The sequence below is a fragment of the Heliconius melpomene genome, chromosome 18 (assembly GCF_056956725.1).
Source record: "Heliconius melpomene rosina isolate 202511_hmr_F chromosome 18, ASM5695672v1, whole genome shotgun sequence".
Classification (NCBI taxonomy): Eukaryota; Metazoa; Arthropoda; class Insecta; order Lepidoptera; family Nymphalidae; genus Heliconius; species Heliconius melpomene.
Window position 1 is genome coordinate 16968085 of NC_140406.1, and position 18660 is coordinate 16986744.

General features: G+C 60.1%; 2 protein-coding genes across 2 annotated transcripts; both read left to right on the top strand.

Moving 5' to 3' along the window:
- Positions 1 to 932: 932 nt before the first annotated feature.
- On the top strand, positions 933 to 11843 carry LOC146529748 (uncharacterized). The gene is made up of 3 exons (XM_085201985.1): positions 933 to 2318; positions 4685 to 4906; positions 9423 to 11843. Exons 1-3 carry the CDS (start codon positions 933 to 935, stop codon positions 11841 to 11843), a joined length of 4029 nt encoding a protein of 1342 aa, XP_085058111.1.
- On the top strand, positions 11843 to 17276 carry LOC146529749 (uncharacterized). The gene is made up of 2 exons (XM_085201986.1): positions 11843 to 13228; positions 17211 to 17276. The coding sequence occupies exons 1-2, from the start codon at positions 11843 to 11845 to the stop codon at positions 17274 to 17276; spliced, it is 1452 nt and encodes a 483-aa protein (XP_085058112.1).
- The last annotated feature ends 1384 nt before the right edge of the window (positions 17277 to 18660 follow it).

An 18660-nucleotide genomic window follows, 5' to 3' on the forward strand; every position in this document is an offset into this window, starting at 1 on the left:
AACGAGGGGTGGAACGTCGTCGCCAAGAAGGGCAAAAAGAAGAAGGAGAAGGTTGTTCAGCAGCAGCCGAAGGGCAGGAAGGCGCGTCCAAAATCTGCGCCAAAAGCACCTAGGCTACGACCTCCTAGGTCGTCTGTGGTCGCACTAAAGCTGCAACCGGGTGCCAATAAAGAAGTCACCTACAAAGACGTCCTGACCCAGATCAAGGAGAAGGTGGTACTGGAGGATCTGGGTATCACGGACGTCAGGTTCAGAGTTGCCTCAACGGGAGCGAGGCTTCTCGAACTGCCGGGTGCCAATACCGGAGAGAAGGCGGATGTTCTCGCGCAACATCTGCGGAGCGTCCTTAATGCTGGCGATGTGCAGGTCTCGAGGCCCACCAGGTGTGCTGAGCTGCGAGTATGTGGGCTCGATGACTCTGTGACATCGGAGGAGGTGGCGGCGGCTGTGAGTCGAGCAGGTGGCTGCGACGCTAGCGCCGTTAAGGTGGGTGAGATCCGCCAAGACCGGAATGGACTAGGCACTGCCTGGGTCCGCTGCCCAGTGGCAGCAGCGAAGAAAGTGAGCGGCGGAAGGCTGTTGGTCGGCTTTGTGTCGGCACGCGTGCAGTTACTGCAGCCTCGCGTCCTGCGCTGCTTCCGTTGCCACGAGGTAGGGCATGTCGCGGCAAATTGCAGGAGTGACAAGGACCGGAGTGCACACTGCTTTAGGTGCGGGAAACCAGGGCACAAGCAAAGTGGTTGTTCTGCTTCGGCGCATTGCCCTATTTGCGAGGACGCAAATAGGCCTGCGGATCACCTGGCAGGTGGAGCAGCGTGCGCGAAGATGTGCGCTCAATCGAGGAAGCGGAGAGGTGCGGCGAGACGAACAAGCAGAAGCCGACCTGAAGCCCCGACGCAGGGCGAGGAGCTGCAGCACATGGAGCAACAATAATGGCGCTCCCCGTGCTTCAGGCGAACATCAACCACTGTGCCAGAGCCCAAGACTTATTGGTCCAAAGCCTGGTGCAGTGGTCGATTCAGGTGGCAGTCGTTGCGGAGCCTTATAGCATTCCTGCGCGTGACAACTGGGTCGCAGACAACACCGGGGTGGTAGCTCTGGTCACCCAGATCGCTGCGGGCTCTCCGCCCTTTTCACGAGTAGAGAAGGGTGCGGGATGCGTCGCGGCACATGTCGGTGACCTAGTTGTCATAGGCGTCTACTTTTCCCCCAATCGAACTCTTGCAGAGTTCGAGGAATTCCTAATCCGGTTGGGGGAAATGGTGGAAAGACACCGTGCGGCGGAGGTCTTGGTCGCAGGAGACCTGAATGCGAAATCCAGCGTATGGGGCTCCGCAAGGACGGACGTACGTGGTGCGACACTGGAGGAGTGGATTGTTGCCACCGGTTTGTCAGTTCTCAACCGGGGGACTACAAACACGTGTGTGCGAAGGCAGGGCGGGTCCGTCGTGGACATAACGTTTGCGAGCCCTGTCCTAGCGCGCCGTGTTCAGGGCTGGCGAGTGCTGAATGATGTGGAGACTCTCTCGGACCATCTCTACATCCAATATGAGATCTCCACACATTCAGCGGCGCAGTCAGCCCCCAGTCCAACTTCGAGAGAGTTCGGACCGCGGTGGCGACTTGGGTGTCTCGACAGAGAACTCCTGGAGGAGGCTGCGATAGTGCAGGCCTGGCTGCCCCAGAGTTTGGCGTCTGTGGAAGACGCTGCCACCTGGGCGCAGAGGGCTATGACGCGTATCTGCGACGCGTCTATGCCCCGTTCCAGGCACCGCCCTCAGCGGCGACAAGTGTACTGGTGGTCGGGAGAGATCGCTCAATTGCGTGTCATCTGCATTGAGGCGAGACGCCAGTACACGCACTATCGCAGGCGGGTACGCCGAGAGGAAGAGGAGGAGGAACGGCGGTACCGCACGTACGTCGAGGCGCGGAAAGCGCTACAGGAAGAAATCGGTCGTTCGAAAGCAGAATCTAACGACCGATTGATCGCGGGGATAGACGGGGATCCGTTCGGAACGCCGTATCGCATGGTGTGCGGCAAACTCCGGACGTGGGCTCCGCCCTTGACGCAGTCGCTCCAACCAGACGTTCTCCGAGGAGTGCTGACGTCGTTGTTCCCGCAGCGGGCCAATTTTACACCACCAACCATGGCCCGCCCTGTAGCGCAGGAGGAGGAAGTGGACAGTGTCGCACCACCGGTGGATGAGACGGAGCTCGAAGAAGCTTTACGCCGATCTCGGCTCAAGAGCACCGCCCCAGGCTTGGATGGCGTTCCCGGCCGGGCGCTGACTCTGGCCCTTACCATCCTTGGGCCCAGAGTGCGAGGGCTATTCTCTGCCTGTCTGGCTCAAGCCATAATTCCACAGCGGTGGAAGACAGGCAGGCTAGTCCTCATCAAGAAGGAGGGTCGCCCGGCGGATTCAGCCACCGCCTACAGGCCCATCGTGCTCTTGAGCGAGATCGCCAAGCTCTTCGAGCGTGTTGTAGCCAGGAGGCTACAACACCACTTGGAGGGGTCAGGTCCGGACCTCTCGGACCAGCAGTATGGCTTCCGCAGGGGGCGATCGACGGTGGATGCCATACTGGAGGTGAAGTCCCATGCGCAGGATGCGGTGGCCCTGGGCGATGGAGTTTTGGCGGTGTCTTTAGACATCGCCAACGCCTTCAACTCCCTGCCCTGGCCCTGCATTAAGGAGGCACTTTTATACCACCGTGTGCCTCCATACCTGCGCCGCGTCATCGGGGCTTACCTGTCCGGGAGGTCTGTGACCTTTCCGGCTCCTGGAGGAGGTTGGGAGGAGTATGAGGTGTCGGCCGGTGTTCCACAAGGATCGGTGCTGGGTCCGATCCTCTGGAACATCGGATACGACTGGGTGCTGCGAGGCGGTACCCTGAGGGGGATAAAGGTCCTCTGCTACGCCGACGACACGCTGGTCTTGGCACAGCAGAGGACCTATCGGGAGGCGGCGGTCCTCGCGACCGCTGGAGTAGCGGAGATTGTCGGCCGCATAAAGCGGCTTGGTCTGGAAGTCGCCTTGAACAAGTCCGAGGCGTTATACTTCCATGCTCCTCGTAAGGGCCCACCACCTGATGCCCACATCGTCGTCGGTGGCGTCAACATAGACGTCAAAAGGAGCATGAAGTACCTCGGACTTGTTCTGGACGGTCGGTGGAGTTTTCGGGGCCACTTCACATCCTTGGCCCCGAAACTGATGAAGACAGCGGCGGCACTGGCGCGCCTTTTGCCCAATGTGGATGGGCCGAGCGCCACTAGCCGTCGGCTGTACACCGGAGTGGTCAGGTCGATGGCCCTCTACGGTGCTCCCGTCTGGGCGGACGCCCTGGATCGGCACAACATCACCCTGCTGCGACGTGCGCAGAGGGTGATGGCCATCCGGGCGATACGGGGGTACCGGACCATCTCCGGTGAGGTGGCGTGCGTGCTGGCTGGAGTCATGCCGTGGGATCTGGATGCTCTGTCTCTGGCGTCGGTCTATTGCCGGCGTCGAGGCCTAGCGTCCGGGGAACCGGCAAGCCAGGCACGCACTGAGGAGGTGCGGGTAGCCGCAATGGAGTTGTGGGAAACTCGGCTGGCAACACCAACTGCCGGCCTGAGGACGATCGAGGCTGTTCGTCCAGTGTTCCGCCAGTGGTTAGCGCGGCGTCACGGCGTCCTAACCTTCCGCATGACACAGGTGCTCACGGGGCATGGCTGCTTCGGGGGTTACCTGTGTCGGATCGCCGGAAGGGAGCCCGACGCTCGCTGCCACCACTGCGACGACTGCCTCGATGAGACGGCTCAGCACACGTTGGAGGTGTGCTCAGCCTGGGCGTCTCAACGTCGCGCTTTGCGCGACGTCATAGGGGACGACCTTTCCCTGCCGGCCGTGGTCAAGGCTATGGCCGGCAGCGAGACGTCGTGGGATGCGGTCTCATCCTTCTGCGAGGCAGTGGTGCTCGAGAAGGAGTCGGCGGAACGGGCGAGGGAGGCTTTTGCCGAAGTCGCCATCCGCCGTAAGAGACCGGGTCGCCGGAGGGCGGCACACGATCGCCGCCTTCCGCCCTAATGTGCCAGAGGGCGGTCAGCTTGGGGAAGCTGACCGCCTACCAACCTGGCCCGAGTAGGCGCGCGCAGGTTGCTCCCGCGCGCTACTCCGAGCAGGCCGTCGAGGGTGCCCACACACCCTTGACTCCGCGACGTGCCTTGCAGGCTCCCGCCGCCGCGTTTCGCGGAAGACTCACGTCCCCGTGTCACGCGGCCAGTGGCGGTCGAGGAGGAGCACCGTGAGGTTTTAGTGGGTATTGGGATCGGCCTTCAGCCGGTCCACGAGTCCCACATAACCCGCTCGAGTCCCCACTCGGGCCGGTATCCGTAAAAGGATTTCCTCACGTTAAAAAAAAAAAAAAAAAAAAAAAAAAAAAAAAAAAAAAAAAAAAAAAAAAAAAGGTTAGGTTAGGTTAGGTTAGGTTAGGTTCCCAAGGCCCTGTTTTGGCGGTGTCTTTAGACATCGCCAACGCCTTCAACTCCCTGCCCTGGCCCTGCATTGAGGAGGCACTTATCTATCACCGAGTGCCTCCATACCTGCGCCGCGTCATCGGGGCTTACCTGTCCGGGAGGTCTGTGACCTTTCCGGCTCCTGGAGGAGGGTGGGAAGAGTACGAAGTGTCGTGCGGTGTTCCACAGGGCTCGGTTCTCGGGCCACTCCTGTGGAACATCGGGTACGACTGGGTGTTGAGAGGCGACACCCTACGAGGAGTTGGAGTCCTCTGCTACGCCGATGACACGCTGGTCTTGGCGCAGCAGAGGACTTATCGCGAGGCTGCGGTGCTCGCGACGGCCGGAGTGGCCGACATCGTCGGCCGAATTAGAAGGCTGGGCCTGGAGGTTGCCCTGAACAAGTCCGAGGCATTATACTTCCATGCTCCTCGAAAGGGCCCACCGGCAGATGCCCACATCGTCGTCGGTGGCGTCCGAATCGACGTCAAGAGGAGTATGAAGTACCTCGGACTTGTTCTAGACGGTCGGTGGAGTTTCCGGGGCCATTTTACATCCTTGGCCCCGAAACTGTTGAAAACAGCGGCGGCATTGGCGCGCCTTTTGCCCAACGTCGATGGGCCGAGCGCCTCTAGCCGTCGGCTGTACACCGGAGTGGTCCGATCGATGGCGCTCTATGGTGCTCCCGTATGGGCGGACGCCCTGGATCGGCACAACATCACTCTGCTGCGACGTGCGCAGAGGGTGATGGCCATCCGGGCGATACGGGGGTACCGGACCATCTCCGGTGAGGTGGCGTGCGTGCTGGCTGGAGTCATGCCGTGGGATCTGGATGCTCTGTCTCTGGCGTCGGTCTATTGCCGACGTCGGGGCCTAGCGTCCGGGGAACCGGCCAGTCCAGCACGCGCCGAGGAGGAGCGGGAAGCCGCATTAGAAGTGTGGGAATCCCGGCTGGCGACACCATCTGCCGGCCGGTTGACGATCGAGGCGGTTCGTCCAGTTTTCCGCCAGTGGTTAGCGCGGCGTCACGGCGTCCTAACCTTCCGCACCACACAGGTGCTCACGGGGCATGGCTGCTTCGGGGGTTACCTGTGTCGGATCGCTGGGAGGGAGCCCGACGCTCGCTGCCACCACTGCGACGACTGCCTCGATGAGACGGCCCAGCACACGTTGGAGGTGTGCTCAGCCTGGGCGTCTCAACGTCGCGCTTTGCGCGACGTCATAGGGGACGACCTTTCCCTGCCGGCCGTGGTCAAGGCCATGGCCGGCAGCGAGACGTCGTGGGACGCGGTTTCATCCTTCTGCGAGGCAGTGGTGCTCGAGAAGGAGTCGGCGGAAAGGGCGAGGGAGGCTTTTGCCGAAGTCGCCATCCGCCGTAAGAGACCGGGTCGCCGGAGGGCGGCACACGACCGCCGCCTTCCGCCCTAATGTGCCAGAGGGCGGTCAGCTTGGGGAAGCTGGCCGCCTACCAACCTGGCCCGAGTAGGCGCGCGCAGGTTGCTCCCGCGCGCTACTCAGAGCAGGCCGTCGAGGGTGCCCACACACCCTTGACTCCGCGACGTGCCTAGCAGGCTCCCGCCGCCGCGTTTCGTGGACGATTATAGTCCCCGCGTCTCGCGGCCAGTGGCGGTCGAGGAGGAGCACCGTGAGGTTTTAGTGGGTATGCGGACGGCCTACATCTGCCAAGTCCGCGAGTCCCACATAACCCGCTCGAGTCCCCACTCGGCCCGGTATCCGTAAAAGGAGTTCCTCACGTTCAAAAAAAAAAAAAAAAAAAAAAAAAAAAAAGGTTCCCAAGGCCCTAGCGTGTCGTGTTCGGGGCTGGCGAGTGCTGGATGATGTGGAGACTCTCTCGGATCACCTCTACATCTTGTACGAGATCTCCACACATCCAGCGGTGCAACCAGCCCCCAGTCCAAACTCGAGAGAGTATGGACCGCGGTGGCAACTGGGTCGCCTCGACAGGGAGTTGTTGGAGGAGGCCGCGATAGTGGAATCCTGGCTGCCCCAGAGCTTGGCGTCTGCAGAAGACGCCGCATCCTGGGCGCAGGGGGCGCTGACGCGTATCTGTGACGCGTCAATGCCCCGTTCCGGGCGCCGCCCTCAACGGCGGCAAGTGTACTGGTGGTCATGGGAGATCGCGCAACTGCGTAACACCTGCGTTGCGGCGAGACGCCAGTACAGCCACTATCGCAGACGGGTACAGAAGGTGCAGGAGGAGGAAGACCGACTGTACCGCGTCTATGTCGAGGCGAGAACGCAGCTGCAGGAGGAGATCGGTCGTGTGAAAGGCGAGTCGCACGACCGGTTGATCGCGGGGATAGACCAAGACCCGTACGGCACACCTTACCGAATGGTGCTCGGTAGGTTACGGGCTTGGGCACCACCACTGACGCAGACACTCCGACCGGACATTCTCCGAGGGGTTCTGTCGTCGCTATTCCCGCAGCGGGCCAGTTTTGCACCACCCAGTATGGCCCGCCCTGCAGCGCGTGAGGAGGAAGAGGAGGACGACGAGGACAGCGTCACACCACCGGTGGAGGAGGAGGAGCTCGAAGAAGCTGTACGCCGATCTCGGCTCAAGAGCACCGCCCCGGGCTTGGATGGCATTCCCGGCCGGGCGCTAACTCTGGCCCTCAACACCTTAGGGCCCAGAGTGCGAGGACTATTCACTGCCTGTCTGGCTCAAGCCATAATTCCACAGCGGTGGAAGACAGGCAGGTTAGTCCTCATCAAGAAGGAGGGTCGCCCGGCGGATTCAGCCTCCGCCTACAGGCCCATCGTGCTCTTGAGCGAGATCGCCAAGCTCTTCGAGCGTGTTGTAGCCAGGAGGCTGCAACACCATTTGGAGGGGACAGGTCCGGACCTCTCGGACCACCAGTATGGCTTCCGTAGGGGGCGATCGACGGTGGATGCCATACTGGAGGTAAAGTCCTATGCGCAGGATGCGGTGGCCCGAGGCGATGGAGTCTTGGCGGTGTCATTAGACATCGCCAACGCCTTCAACTCCCTGCCATGGCCCTGCATAAAGGAGGCACTGTTACACCATCGTGTGCCTCCATACCTGCGCCGTGTCATCGGGGCTTACCTGTCCGGGAGGTCTGTGACCTTTCCGGCTCCTGGAGGAGGTTGGAGGGAGTTTGTTGTGTCGGCCGGTGTTCCACAAGGATCGGTGCTGGGTCCGATCCTCTGGAACATCGGGTACGACTGGGTGCTGCGGGGCGGCACCCTGAGGGGGATAAAGGTCCTCTGTTACGCCGATGACACGCTGGTCTTGGCGCAGCAGAGGACCTATCGAGAGGCGGCGGTCCTCGCGACGGCTGGAGTGGCGGAGGTCGTCGGCCGCATAAAGCGGCTGGGTTTAGAGGTCTCCCTCAACAAGTCCGAGGCAATCTACTTCCATGCTCCTCGAAAGGGCCCACCGGCAGATGCCCACATCGTCGTCGGTGGCGTCAAAATCGACGTCGCCCGGAGCATGAAGTACCTCGGACTTGTTCTGGATGGTCGGTGGAGTTTTCGGGGCCACTTTACATCTTTGGCCCCGAAACTGTTGAAGACAGCGGCAGCACTGGCGCGCCTTTTGCCCAATGTTGGTGGGCCGAGCGCCTCTAGCCGTCGGCTGTACACCGGAGTAGTCCGATCGATGGCGCTCTATGGTGCTCCCGTATGGGCGGACGCCCTGGACCGGCACAACATCACTCTGCTGCGACGTGCGCAGAGGGTGATGGCCATCCGGGCGATACGGGGGTACCGGACCATCTCCGGTGAGGTGGCGTGCGTGCTAGCCGGAGTCATGCCGTGGGACCTGGATGCCCTTTCTCTGGCGTCGGTCTATTGCCGGCGTCGGGGCCTGGCGTCCGGGGAACCGGCAGGCCAAGCACGCGCAGAGGAGGTGCGGGTAGCCGCAATTGAGATGTGGGAATCCCGGCTGGCGACACCATCTGCCGGCCGGTTGACGATCGAGGCGGTTCGTCCAGTTCTCCGCCAGTGGTTAGCGCGGCGTCACGGCGTCCTAACCTTCCGCACGACACAGGTGCTCACGGGGCATGGTTGCTTCGGGGGTTACCTGTGTCGGATCGCTGGGAGGGAGCCCGACGCTCGCTGCCACCACTGTGATGACTGCCTCGACGAGACGGCCCAGCACACGTTGGAGGTGTGCTCAGCCTGGGCGTCTCAACGTCGCGCTTTGCGCGACGTCATAGGGCACGACCTTTCCCTGCCGGCCGTGGTCAAGGCTATGGCCGGCAGCGAGACGTCGTGGGATGCGGTCTCATCCTTCTGCGAGGCAGTGGTGCTCGAGAAGGAGTCGGCGGAACGGGCGAGGGAGGCTATTGCCGAAGTCGCCATCCGCCGTAAGAGACCGGGTCGCCGGAGGGCGGCATACGACCGCCGCCTTCCGCCCTAATGTGCCAGAGGGCGGTCAGCTTGGGGAAGCTGGCCGCCTACCAACCTGGCCCGAGTAGGCGCGCGCAGGTCGCTCCCGCGCGCTATTCCGAGCAGGCCGTCGAGGGTGCCCACACACCCTTGACTCCGCGACGTGCCTTGCAGGCTCCCGCCGCCGCGATTCGTGGACGATTCTAGTCCCCGCGTCTCGCGGCCAGTGGCGGTCGAGGAGGAGCACCGTGAGGTTTTAGTGGGTATTGGGATTGGCCTTCAGCCGGTCCACGAGTCCCACATAACCCCCTCGAGTCCCCACTCGGGCCGGTATCCGTAAAAGGATTTCCTCACGTTAAAAAAAAAAAAAAAAAAAAAAAAAGGTTAGGTTCCCAAGGGAGTTGCTGGTCTCCTACTGGGCGCGTCCCCCGGTGGCGGATAGGGGAAACCACTTGCACTTGCGGGCGAGTGGACCGGGAATTTATTCCCGGCGCGGACCAAAACCAGCTAGGCATGGGCGTGTCTTTAGTCCATTGTTATGGACACGGCCTAGGGGAGCACACCCCGACAGAAAAGCCCCGCTGTGGTACAGCAACAAAACAACATGTCGGTACAGCAGAATTTTGTTTTACCTCAGGAGGGTACCGGTCTCATCGAGATCGGAGAATCCCTCCGTGCTTCGGCACGCAAGCCCCGCGAATCTGGGGGGGGCCAGACTTACCGATGTGTTGCTGGGGAAGGGCCCGAGATGGGCGGAGTAGAGGGAGTGCCTGGGAAGGGCGGAGAAGGAGAAGGTGAAGCTGGGCCCGGAGAGGGCGAAGGTGTTGGGAGTGCAACGGCAGTGGTTGTGGAGACACGTGAAGGTGAACAGCGGAGACTGTCTGTGTCGAGTAGTGTGGCGTTTGGGCCAGATTGTGGTGGCCTTTTCGGAGAGAAAGAGCCGCGAGTGGTCTTGACCAGAGTGGATCTTGACGATGGAGCGTCATTTACAGGTGGTGGTGGTGTTAGATCGAGGCGAGGATCTGGTTCCTCGTGTGGGCGGCTGTGGGCGGCTTCGGAGTCAAAGGAGTCTGATTCCGAAAGCCTTATGTCGGTTGGGTCGCAGATGGCAAACGTCCGGTCGCAATATTTGAAAGAGAGGAGGAAGAGACCTCGGAAACCGAGTGGCCAATCAGGGTCCTCCGGTGAAGGAGAGAGTGACAGACCGGCGTCGAAAGTGGCGGCCAAGAAAGGAGGGAAACGACGGGCCATTACAGAGGCCGAAAAAGCCCTTAAGGCGGCTAAAAAGGAGGAGTTGATACGTAGGATTGAAAGCGAAGTGGAAGACAGTACTTCGAATCTACGGTCTAACTCTAGGCTATCAGGCATGTCTCTGGAGTCCAACAAAGAACAGGACGAAACCAGACTTGCATCCGACCTTCATCACAGGGTGGCGGATAGCTTAGAGATTATAAGGAAGGTTGCCGCTAAATCCGGCAACCTAAAGGGTACCTTCACCAGGGCCCTAAAGGAGGCGGCAAAATCCATAGGAATGGCGGTGGATGAGCTGGCACAGCGTACGGCGACGGAGGAGGTGGCACAGTTGCGCGCCCACAATAAAAAGCTGCGCTACGAGATGTCAGAGTTGAGAAACGAGGTCGGTCTTTTACGGGCTGACCTCCAAAAGCAAAAGGGCCAAGGAGCGGTACCTGAGAAGGTTATGCCTGGGCGTTCCGACGAGCTGATGCACTCCATTATGATGGAGGTCGGAACCATGGTCAGTGCAAGGATTGAGGGACTTGAGAGCCGACTTCTTCCGGAGAAGAGCTTGCGCCCTCCGCTGGCGGCGTCAAAGGGTGCCAATAAAGCGACTGCCACAACATCGGCGAGGGCAGAGACTGTGACGACAACCACGCTCATGGCTCCCGCGAACCCTGCTCCCAAAAGAGGCCCAATGCCGGAGAGTGGCAAGGGTAAGGGCAAGGGCAAAGGCAAGGGTAAGGGGAAGAGCACTGTGGCGAAAGCTCCCGAACCGCGGCCTCTACCACCTGCTCCGGCAGACCTGAATGAGGGGTGGAACGTCGTCGCCAGGAAGGGCAAGAAGAAGAAGGAGAAGGCTGTCCAGCAGCAGCCGAAGGGCAGGAAGACGCGACAAAAGTCTGCGCCGAAAGCTCCCAGACTACGACCTCCTAGGTCGTCTGTGGTTGCGCTGAAGCTGCAGCCGGGTGCTAAGGAGTTGACGTACAAGGATGTCCTGACCCAGATCAAGGAGAAGGTGGTCCTGGAGGATCTGGGCATCACGGACGTCAGGTTCAGAGTTGCCTCAACGGGAGCGAGGCTACTCGAACTGCCGGGTATAAATACCGGGGAGAAGGCGGACGTTCTCGCGCAACATCTGCGGAGCGTCCTTAACGCTGGCGATGTGCAGGTCTCGAGGCCCACCAGGTGTGCTGAGCTGAGAGTATGTGGGCTCGATGACTCTGTGACATCGGAGGAGGTGGCGGCGGCTGTGAGTCGAGCAGGTGGCTGCGACGCTAGAGCCGTTAAGGTGGGGGAGATCCGCCAGGACCGAAATGGGCTCGGTACTGCCTGGCTCCGCTGTCCAGTGGCAGCGGCGAGGAAGGTCAGCGGCGGAAGGCTGTTGGTCGGTTTTGTGTCGGCACGGGTGCAGTTACTGCAGCCTCGCGTGCTGCGCTGCTTCCGCTGCCACGAAGTAGGACATGTCGCGGCTAATTGCACGAGTGACAAAGACCGGAGCGCACACTGTTACAGGTGCGGGAAACCAGGGCACAAGCAAAGTGGTTGCTCTGCTTCGGCGCATTGCCCTATTTGCGAGGACGCAAATAGGCCTGCGAATCACCTGGCAGGTGGAGCAGCGTGCGCGAAGATGTGCGCTCAATCGAGGAAGCGGAGAGGTGCGGCGATACGAACAAGCCGAAGCCGACCTGAAGCCCCGACGCAGGGCGAGGAGCTGCAGCACATGGAGCATCAATAATGGCGCTCCACGTGCTTCAGGCGAACATCAACCACTGTGCCAGAGCCCAAGACTTATTGGTCCAAAGCCTGGTGCAGTGGTCGATTCAGGTGGCAGTCGTTGCGGAGCCTTATAGCATTCCTGCGCGTGACAACTGGGTCGCAGACAACACCGGGGTGGTAGCTCTGGTTACCCAGATCGCTGCGGGCTCTCCGCCCTTTTCACGAGTAGAGAAGGGTGTGGGATGCGTCGCGGCACATGTCGGTGACCTAGTTGTCATAGGCGTCTACTTTTCCCCCAATCGAACTCTTGCAGAGTTCGAGGAATTCCTAATCCGGTTGGGGGAAATGGTGGAAAGACACCGTGCGGCGGAGGTCTTGGTCGCAGGAGACCTTAATGCTAAATCCAGCGTATGGGGCTCCGCAAGGACGGACGTGCGTGGCGCGACACTGGAGGAGTGGATGGTTGCCACCGGCTTGTCAGTTCTCAACCGGGGGACTACAAACACGTGCGTGCGAAAGCAGGGCGGGTCCGTCGTAGACATAACGTTCGCGAGCCCTGTCCTAGCGCGCCGTGTTCAGGGCTGGCGAGTGCTGAATGATGTGGAGACTCTCTCGGACCATCTCTACATCCAATATGAGATCTCCACACATTCAGCGGTGCAGTCAGCCCCCAGTCCAACTTCGGGAGAGTTCGGACCGCGGTGGCGACTTGGGTGTCTCGACAGAGAACTCCTGGAGGAGGCTGCGATAGTGCAGGCCTGGCTGCCTCAGAGCTTGGCGTCTGTGGAAGACGCTGCCACCTGGGCGCAGAGGGCTATGACGCGTATCTGCGACGCGTCTATGCCCCGTTCCAGGCACCGCCCTCAGCGGCGACAAGTGTACTGGTGGTCGGGAGAGATCGCTCAATTGCGTGTCATCTGCATTGAGGCGAGACGCCAGTACACGCACTATCGCAGGCGGGTACGCCGAGAGGAAGAGGAGGAGGAACGGCGGTACCGCACGTACGTCGAGGCGCGGAAAGCGCTACAGGAAGAAATCAGTCGTTCGAAAGCAGAATCTAACGACCGATTGATCGCGGGGATAGACGGGGATCCGTTCGGAACGCCGTATCGCATGGTGTGTGGCAAACTCCGGACGTGGGCTCCGCCCTTGACGCAGTCGCTCCAACCGGACGTTCTCCGAGGAGTGTTGACGTCGTTGTTCCCGCAGCGGGCCAATTTTACACCACCAACCATGGCCCGCCCTGTAGCGCAGGAGGAGGAAGTGGATAGTGTCGCACCACCGGTGGATGAGACGGAGCTCGAAGAAGCTTTACGCCGATCTCGGCTCAAGAGCACCGCCCCAGGCTTGGATGGCGTTCCCGGCCGGGCGCTGACTCTGGCCCTTACCATCCTTGGGCCCAGAGTGCGAGGGCTATTCTCTGCCTGTCTGGCTCAAGCCATAATTCCACAGCGGTGGAAGACAGGCAGGCTAGTCCTCATCAAGAAGGAGGGTCGCCCGGCGGATTCAGCCACCGCCTACAGGCCCATCGTGCTCTTGAGCGAGATCGCCAAGCTCTTCGAGCGTGTTGTAGCCAGGAGGCTACAACACCACTTGGAGGGGACAGGTCCGGACCTCTCGGACCACCAGTATGGCTTCCGCAGGGGGCGTTCGACGGTGGATGCCATACTAGAGGTGAAGTCCCATGCGCAGGATGCAGTGGCCCTGGGCGATGGAGTCTTGGCGGTGTCTTTAGACATCGCCAACGCCTTCAACTCCCTGCCCTGGCCCTGCATTAAGGAGGCACTTTTATACCATCGTGTGCCTCCATACCTGCGCCGCGTCATCGGGGCTTACCTGTCCGGGAGGTCTGTGACCTTTCCGGCTCCTGGAAGAGGTTGGGAGGAGTACGAGGTGTCGGCCGGTGTTCCACAAGGATCGGTGCTGGGTCCGATCCTCTGGAACATCGGATACGACTGGGTGCTGCGAGGCGGTACCCTGAGGGGGATAAAGGTCCTCTGCTACGCCGACGACACGCTGGTCTTGGCACAGCAGAGGACCTATCGGGAGGCGGCGGTCCTCGCGACCGCTGCAGTAGCGGAGATTGTCGGCCGCATAAAGCGGCTTGGTCTGGAAGTCGCCTTGAACAAGTCCGAGGCGTTATACTTCCATGCTCCTCGAAAGGGCCCACCACCTGATGCCCACATCATCGTCGGTGGCGTCAACATAGACGTCAAGAGGAGCATGAAGTACCTCGGACTTGTTCTGGACGGTCGGTGGAGTTTCCGGGGCCACTTTACATCCTTGGCCCCGAAACTGATGAAGACAGCGGCGGCACTGGCGCGCCTTTTGCCCAATGTGGATGGGCCGAGCGCCACTAGCCGTCGGCTGTACACCGGAGTGGTCAGGTCGATGGCCCTCTACGGTGCTCCCGTCTGGGCGGACGCCCTGGATCGGCACAACGTCACCCTGCTGCGACGTGCGCAGAGGGTGATGGCCATCCGGGCGATACGGGGGTACCGGACCATCTCCGGTGAGGTGGCGTGCGTGCTGGCTGGAGTCATGCCGTGGGATCTGGATGCTCTGTCTCTGGCGTCGGTCTATTGCCGGCGTCGAGGCCTAGTGTCCGGGGAACCGGCAAGCCAGGCACGCACTGAGGAGGTGCGGGTAGCCGCAATGGAGTTGTGGGAATCTCGGCTGGCAACACCAACTGCCGGCCTGAGGACGATCGAGGCTGTTCGTCCAGTGTTCCGCCAGTGGTTAGCGCGGCGTCACGGCGTCCTAACCTTCCGCATGACACAGGTGCTCACGGGGCATGGCTGCTTCGGGGGTTACCTGTGTCGGATCGCCGGGAGGGAGCCCGACGCTCGCTGCCACCACTGCGACGACTGCCTCGATGAGACGGCCCAGCACACGTTGGAGGTGTGCTCAGCCTGGGCGTCTCAACGTCGTGCTTTGCGCGACGTCATAGGGGACGACCTTTCCCTGCCGGCCGTGGTCAAGGCTATGGCCGGCAGCGAGACGTCGTGGGATGCGGTCTCATCCTTCTGCGAGGCAGTGGTGCTCGAGAAGGAGTCGGCGGAACGGGCGAGGGAGGCTATTGCCGAAGTCGCCATCCGCCGTAAGAGACCGGGTCGCCGGAGGGCGGCACACGATCGCCGCCTTCCGCCCTAATGTGCCAGAGGGCGGTCAGCTTGGGGAAGCTGACCGCCTACCAACCTGGCCCGAGTAGGCGCGCGCAGGTTGCTCCCGCGCGCTACTCCGAGCAGGCCGTCGAGGGTGCCCACACACCCTTGACTCCGCGACGTGCCTTGCAGGCTCCCGCCGCCGCGTTTCGCGGAAGACTCACGTCCCCGTGTCTCGCGGCCAGTGGCGGTCGAGGAGGAGCACCGTGAGGTTTTAGTGGGTATTGGGATTGGCCTTCAGCCGGTCCACGAGTCCCACATAACCCGCTCGAGTCCCCACTCGGGCCGGTATCCGTAAAAGGATTTCCTCACGTTAAAAAAAAAAAAAAAAAAAAAAAAAAAAAAAAAGGTTAGGTTAGGTTAGGTTAGGTTAGGTTAGGTTTCTGGAGGTCGCCTTGAACAAGTCCGAGGCGTTATACTTCCATGCTCCTCGAAAGGGCCCACCACCTGATGCCCACATCGTCGTCGGTGGCGTCAACATAGACGTCAAGAGGAGCATGAAGTACCTCGGACTTGTTCTGGACGGTCGGTGGAGTTTCCGGGGCCACTTTACATCCTTGGCCCCGAAACTGATGAAGACAGCGGCGGCACTGGCGCGCCTTTTGCCCAATGTCGATGGGCCGAGCGCCTCTAGCCGTCGGCTGTACACCGGAGTGGTCAGGTCGATGGCCCTCTACGGTGCTCCCGTCTGGGCGGACGCCCTGGATCGGCAAAACATCACCCTGCTGCGACGTGCGCAGAGGGTGATGGCCATCCGGGCGATACGGGGGTACCGGACCATCTCCGGTGAGTTGGCGTGCGTGCTGGCTGGAGTCATGCCGTGGGATCTGGATGCTCGGTCTCTGGCGTCGGTCTATTGCCGGCGTCGAGGCCTAGTGTCCGGGGAACCGGCAAGCCAGGCACGCACTGAGGAGGTGCGGGTAGCCGCAATGGAGTTGTGGGAATCTCGGCTGGCAACACCATCTGCCGGCCTGAGGACGATCGAGGCTGTTCGTCCAGTGTTCCGCCAGTGGTTAGCGCGGCGTCACGGCGTCCTAACCTTCCGCACGACACAGGTGCTCACGGGGCATGGCTGCTTCGGGGGTTACCTGTGTCGGATCGCCGGGAGGGAGCCCGACGCTCGCTGCCACCACTGCGACGACTGCCTCGATGAGACGGCCCAGCACACATTGGAGGTGTGCTCAGCCTGGGCGTCTCAACGTCGCGCTTTGCGCGACGTCATAGGGGACGACCTTTCCCTGCCGGCCGTGGTCAAAGCTATGGCCGGCAGCGAGACGTCGTGGGATGCGGTCTCATCCTTCTGCGAGGCAGTGGTGCTCGAGAAGGAGTCGGCGGAACGGGCGAGGGAGGCTTTTGCCGAAGTCGCCATCCGCCGTAAGAGACCGGGTCGCCGGAGGGCGGCACACGATCGCCGCCTTCCGCCCTAATGTGCCAGAGGGCGGTCAGCTTGGGGAAGCTGACCGCCTACCAACCTGGCCCGAGTAGGCGCGCGCAGGTTGCTCCCGCGCGCTACTCCGAGCAGGCCGTCGAGGGTGCCCACACACCCTTGACTCCGCGACGTGCCTTGCAGGCTCCCGCCGCCGCGTTTCGCGGAAGACTCACGTCCCCGTGTCTCGCGGCCAGTGGCGGTCGAGGAGGAGCACCGTGAGGTTTTAGTGGGTATTGGGATTGGCCTTCAGCCGGTCCACGAGTCCCACATAACCCGCTCGAGTCCCCACTCGGGCCGGTATCCGTAAAAGGATTTCCTCACGTTAAAAAAAAAAAAAAAAAAAAAAAAAAAAAAAAAAAAGGTTAGGTTAGGTTAGGTTAGGTTTTTTTTTTTTTTTTTTTTTTTTTTTTTTTTTTTTTTTTTTTTTTTTTTTTTTTTATACTTGCAACCTCCATCATGGGGAACGGATGTTGTTCTCGGCTTTTGTATAATATATTTATGGGGATACTACTTTATTGTGATATTTTACTGGTTTTTAAAATTGAATCTTAAATTGCGAAAATAGATACTGTTTTCTTTAGTAAGCTATGTGATAAGTTTGCTATTTGCGGTAATTTGGAATTTGTTTCTAAAAGAAATACACTTTTGAGGTTATGAGTTTCAACGTTTACTATATATTTATTCCTATTTGAAGTTATCACTTTTCCGTTTTGATGATGCGCTTTCAACTTTGTGAGGCCCTTTCTGGCGCATTGGTATTTTGTCACTGCTACCCGTTTGTACCATTTTCCAGAATGTGCTAGACACATTCTGGTCAGGAAACACATTTTCCAGTGCGGTGTATATTGCCGGGGAGTGAGGACCACATTTTGCCAGACATGCCATTTTTGCGATGCATGTGGCCTGGATTTCTGCCCATTTTAGTGTGCTGATGAAATCCAGGCACATATGTTCCGCCGGCAGGAGGTGCACTCGCTTGGTCTCAACATGTTTCGCCGACACAACTTCAGCAGTAAGCCACACTTGAGCGAGCCAGGGATTCCCACCGCTTCCGGACGGGACAGTCCTCGCTGAAGGCGTTGTGATCTGTACGGTCAATCTTAGCCCTAATGCAGTTTTTGCAAGTAGGGGTAACATTGACCGACAGCATTTCACAAGCTGCCTTTAGGTGTGGGCCCCCACAGTGGCTGCAGACGTCCGCCTCCTCAGTGCAGTACCTCTTCGTGTGGCCGTATGCCAAACACCGGGAGCACTGCACTAGGGGCGACTGGTCCAAGACCCTGACCCTCTGCAGATCCACTCTTAGAGCTCCTAGTTCTGTCGCTCTCCTCCATATGATGGGGGAAACCGACAGCACCAGGTGGCTCGTGTGGGGGTTTCTGGCCTTTTTTCGGAACCTGACCTGGATCCTGCCGTCCTCCTCGGCAAGGCCGTCAAACACCTCCCGGTTTTGTTTCCTGAGAGCCTGGAGCACCTCCTCGTCTGAGTTGATGTTCAACAGGTCTCTCAGGACAATCATTGGGTCTCGGTTCTTGACCTCCTCGACGCGGAGGCGACCGGCCTCCAGTCGTTCCCTGGCTTTGTCCCTGTCCTCTAGGGTCGGACAGCCGAGGACAATCCTCCCGTCCTTAGCTTTCCGGACCCTCTCTACCTTAACCCAACCCTCTTTTGCGTCCACCGCTTTGCGTACTCGCTCCAGGACCTCCTCCCCTGTCTCCAATACATCCTCCGAGGAGACGATGATGGAGTGCAGGGCAGGTTGTACCGGCTTCGGCTTGGACGCAAGTGCGGTGACGCAGGCATACGAAGAGGGTGGATTTGCCATTGCGGTGGTTTTTGTATCGAGCGCCATCTTTAATTCTCGCATTTGCTCTGCATTCTCGATCAACAGCCTCGAGTGCTCCTCGATTTTTCGAGCGAGCTCCCCCTCCTGCTCATTGCACTCGGGCTGTTTTTTAGGCGGCTCCTTTGGCGCCCCTACGCCATTTTGCTCGTCCTCGAGCTCTTTGACGAGGGCATATAGTCTCTCCAGGGCCTTTGTTACGCCTATTTTTATGTCGGTCTTTAAGTTTCGAGAATTTTTCAGGTGGAGTTTGGCGCTCGTCAGACACGCCTTCGCCTCTGAGGTCCTACTGAGGTAAGTCTTTTTCTCTGCGGTCTCGCTGTTCTTCGGTTCTTTAGGTTTCCTCGAAGTGTCCTCCAGGAACCCCACTTCGTCTGGGGTGTCCGAGAAGTTTAGCCGC

Bases quoted from the DNA above. Each gene is read 5' to 3' on its own strand.
- LOC146529748 (XM_085201985.1), top strand. From the start codon at position 933: ATGGCGCTCCCCGTGCTTCAGGCGAACATCAACCACTGTGCCAGAGCC. The intron at 2,319-4,684 runs GTGCGAGGGCTA...GGTGTTCCACAG, and splicing joins TTACCATCCTTGGGCCCAGA to GGCTCGGTTCTCGGGCCACT. The intron at 4,907-9,422 runs GCATTATACTTC...GACACGGCCTAG, and splicing joins TTGCCCTGAACAAGTCCGAG to GGGAGCACACCCCGACAGAA.
- LOC146529749 (XM_085201986.1), top strand. From the start codon at position 11,843: ATGGCGCTCCACGTGCTTCAGGCGAACATCAACCACTGTGCCAGAGCC. The intron at 13,229-17,210 runs GTGCGAGGGCTA...ACCATTTTCCAG, and splicing joins TTACCATCCTTGGGCCCAGA to AATGTGCTAGACACATTCTG.